Here is a 3,836-nt window from a genome sequence, read left to right on the forward strand (position 1 = left end):
CCCATGCGCGCGGCCGCTCCCGCCCTTTCGGCTTGAGCGGCAGCAGCGTTTCCCTCCCGGCGGCTACGGCGCGGCGCGAACATGGCGGACCAGGCCATCTCCTTCCTCAAGGACTTTCTGGCGGGCGGCGTCGCCGCCGCCATCAGCAAGACGGCGGTGGCGCCCATCGAGCGGGTCAAGCTCTTGCTCCAGGTTAGCGGCGTCGGCGAGAACGGGTGGCGTGGGCAGCGCCCCTCTCTGTCCCCGCGGGCGCCGGGCCGGGCGACGACAGAGGGACGGACGGGGGCGGGGGCCGCGGCCAGCGGGGACAAAGGGCGCGAGCCAGGCGGCGGCGGCCCCTGGCGGGGAGGTCACGTGAGCGGCGGCGGGGAAGCCGAAGCCGGTTCCGCCATGCGGGGAGGGGAGGGAGGGCCGGGCCGGGCCGAGGAGGGCGGCCGCCGCTGGTGTCACTTCCTGCCGCCCCCGCTGCCGGCGCCGAGGGCACGGCAGGGAAGGGAGGGCGGCTGCTCTCCGCCGCCATCTTGACGACCTTCACGTGATGCGCGCCCGGGCCGCGATTGGGCCGCGGGCGGGGCGGAGCCGGGGCGCGGCCGGCGCGCGCGGCCCGGCGTGACCCGGTGGCGCCCCAAGGTGACTCGAGTGACCTTCGCACCGGCCCGGGGCTGGCCCTGGGGCTGGTCGCTCCCCACTCACCCTCAGCCCCTGTACTTCGGGCTGGCAGCTCTGTCCACTAACGCGGCTCTCTCAGGCGATTCCCACCAAAGGCCCGTCTTTGTCAGTAAAGGCTCGCACCTCTACGTATGCTCGATGTATTTGTCTTATACTTGCCCTTGCACCTCATTGTCAGGTTGGTAAAGACCTCAGGGAGATCATGGAGCCCAACCTAATGCCACGTAGTCTAATTTAAAATAGACTGTGGCACTAAGTGCCATGTCCAGTCTTAAACGCCTCCAGGGATGGTTGCTTCACCAGTCCCTAGGCAGTCCATTCCGAAGTCCAATCACCTTTTGTCTGAAGAAATTCCTCCCCTAGTTCTCCCTAAACCTTCCTTGGCACAGCTTGAGGCTGTATACTCTTGTCCTGTCACTAATTGCCTGGGAGAAGAGGCTGGCCCCTACCTTGCTGCGGTCTCCTTTCAGGAAGTTATAGAGGAATTGCTTGCGGTTTTCTATTCCTGATTTGCCAAGTCCTGATTTCTGAGAAAGCTTGGAAGCAATTTTAAGAATTTTTCTTTAAAATAACAACAATGGCCACTCAGAATGAACAACTTTGTTTTATAGTGGAAGCAGGTTTAAGCCCAGCTGCAGCATAGACCTGTCAGGACAAGTGATCAATATCTGTGTTTTTATTTGCAGGTGCAACATGCAAGCAAACAGATTGCTGCTGATAAGCAGTACAAGGGTATCATCGATTGTGTAGTGCGTATTCCAAAGGAACAAGGAGTGCTGTCCTTCTGGCGAGGAAACCTGGCAAATGTCATCAGATACTTCCCAACTCAAGCTCTTAATTTTGCCTTCAAGGATAAGTATAAGCAGGTGTTTTTGGGAGGTGTAGACAAGCACACTCAGTTCTGGAGGTATTTTGCTGGTAACCTGGCATCTGGTGGTGCAGCTGGAGCCACTTCCCTCTGCTTTGTCTACCCCCTGGATTTTGCAAGAACCCGTCTGGCTGCTGATGTCGGAAAAGCTGGTGCAGACAGAGAATTCTCTGGTCTCGGGGACTGTCTAGTCAAAATCACCAAGTCTGATGGTGTGCGTGGCTTGTACCAAGGGTTCAATGTCTCTGTGCAAGGCATCATCATCTATAGAGCTGCCTACTTTGGGATCTATGATACAGCAAAAGGTAATACTTCAGAGGGGATCTGGAAAGCCTGTTTTTAGAATTGTATTGTCTGGTTTTGGATATTTGAAGGTGAAGGGGAATATCGGTGCTACATCTGTGACACTGCTGTACACAAGGGAAAACTTGTGTTAATCACAGCAGCCTACCTGCAAGTGCTGGTTTTGTACTTCAAGCAGTTGCTCCTAAGGCCAGGAGAGTATGTTGCTAACCAGATGCTATTAGAATAATTTCTTTTTTGTTCAGTGCATACTGAAGTTACACTGGACCAGTCCAAGTGTTTGTAGCTGAATGGGATTGGACAGTGGTTTTGCAAAGTAATTTTTAAGCTTGACATGTGGGGAAATAAGCCATTGATGCTAGTTTGTAATGCAATGTTATCCACAGGGACAGTGACTTAATTTAGTGATGGTTCTTTACTAAAAGCATAGTGAATAGTCAAGTCTTCTCATGCCAGTCTAAAAAGAATGCTTGTGCTTAAGTTGTAACCTACTGTGATTACTGAGAAGAAAGCCTTGTAAATATGGCGTCAGTATGTTTAAAGTTTGTGAAGTGTTCTGCTGCAGTTTTATTTAGAGTATGGGTTCTACAGTGTTTTATACTAGTTTATCTAGTAAAATAGCTGTCATGCAGGGAGTGAACCAGAGGAGGATGTGCAAGGTGAAAAGCTAATTGCTGTTTTTGTTTTACTGCAGGCATGCTCCCAGATCCCAGGAATACTCACATTGTTATCAGCTGGATGATTGCCCAGACAGTGACTGCTGTGGCTGGCGTGGTCTCCTATCCTTTCGACACAGTGCGGCGTCGCATGATGATGCAGTCAGGACGCAAAGGAGGTAGGCAGCAAATCCACACAGCTGTCAATGCTTTGTAAAACAGCATTAACAATGGAGTTGTTTTTTTACTAATAGCCATCCTGAGTTACAATTCGTTGTTCCATAAATCTGGCTTGTTATATTGTACTCAAATGAGAAAATGCAGTAAGGCTCAACCTGAGATTATCAGGATTTATGCTGAGGATTTTTCATTATGGAATGTGAAATTAAAAAAATGGACTGCCTTTGAATTGTTAGGTTAAACAAAGATATTAAAAAGGCATAATACTTTTAGTAAATATTGTGTTACAGTTTTAAATTGTGGTTTGGGACATCCAAAGCAGTTAAATGAAACCAGGGCAGTTGTTAAAATTACCGGAGATGAACTAGGGATTAAGAATAACTCTTTGCTCTTTTCCTGCAGCTGATATCATGTACTCTGGAACAATTGACTGCTGGCGGAAGATTGCAAGGGATGAAGGAGGAAAGGCCTTCTTCAAGGGTGCATGGTCTAATGTTCTCAGAGGCATGGGGGGTGCTTTCGTGCTTGTGCTGTACGATGAATTCAAGAAAGTAATTTAAACAGCCTAAATAGAATTGGAAATCAAGTTGAGCAGATCATGTAGAATAACTACCATTATGGACCATTGACCTTCAAGAAATTCCTGTGAGTCTTATTTATCGGAGCCAGATGATACTTGTAGATGGGGCTAGAAACTGACATAGAGGGCTGATCCACTTCTCTGTAACACGCATGTAAACACTGAATCTGGCAATTCAGTGTGACAGCTTTTCTTTACAGCAGTAAGGAATGAGTGGCGTTGGTTCTGGGCCCAAAGTTGTTAGGTCCAATTTAGGCAGAAAAACTATCATTTGCCTGTGGATCAGTCTTCAGTTTCAAGTCCTATCTTATAGGACCATAAAATTGTATTTGAAAGCATTTGCTAACAAATCATGTTTTTTTCCACTTGTACTGAAGCACTATGTACCATTTTGCACAGCTGAACATCTAGCAACTTTGTTCTTAAATTGGGGCATTCTGCTGTAAAACAATAAACATACTTACTCGGTCTGTGTTGAAATTATTACATAAAAGCTTTGGAAAACCTCTTGTATTTCAAAACTTGTTTCAGATTATGGGTTCTCTGATACCTTTACACAAATAAGCTTTTTAAAAAATAA

General features: G+C 48.3%; 1 protein-coding gene across 1 annotated transcript; it reads left to right on the plus strand.

Annotated features, from left to right (window-relative positions):
* Positions 1-3,724, plus strand: SLC25A6 (solute carrier family 25 member 6). Its single transcript, XM_074535721.1, has 4 exons — positions 1-192; positions 1,356-1,842; positions 2,535-2,675; positions 3,079-3,724. The coding sequence occupies exons 1-4, from the start codon at positions 82-84 to the stop codon at positions 3,234-3,236; spliced, it is 897 nt and encodes a 298-aa protein (XP_074391822.1). The 5' UTR covers positions 1-81; the 3' UTR covers positions 3,237-3,724.
* The last annotated feature ends 112 nt before the right edge of the window (positions 3,725-3,836 follow it).

The sequence above is a fragment of the Zonotrichia albicollis genome, chromosome 2, assembly GCF_047830755.1.
Source record: "Zonotrichia albicollis isolate bZonAlb1 chromosome 2, bZonAlb1.hap1, whole genome shotgun sequence".
Lineage (NCBI taxonomy): Eukaryota > Metazoa > Chordata > Aves > Passeriformes > Passerellidae > Zonotrichia > Zonotrichia albicollis.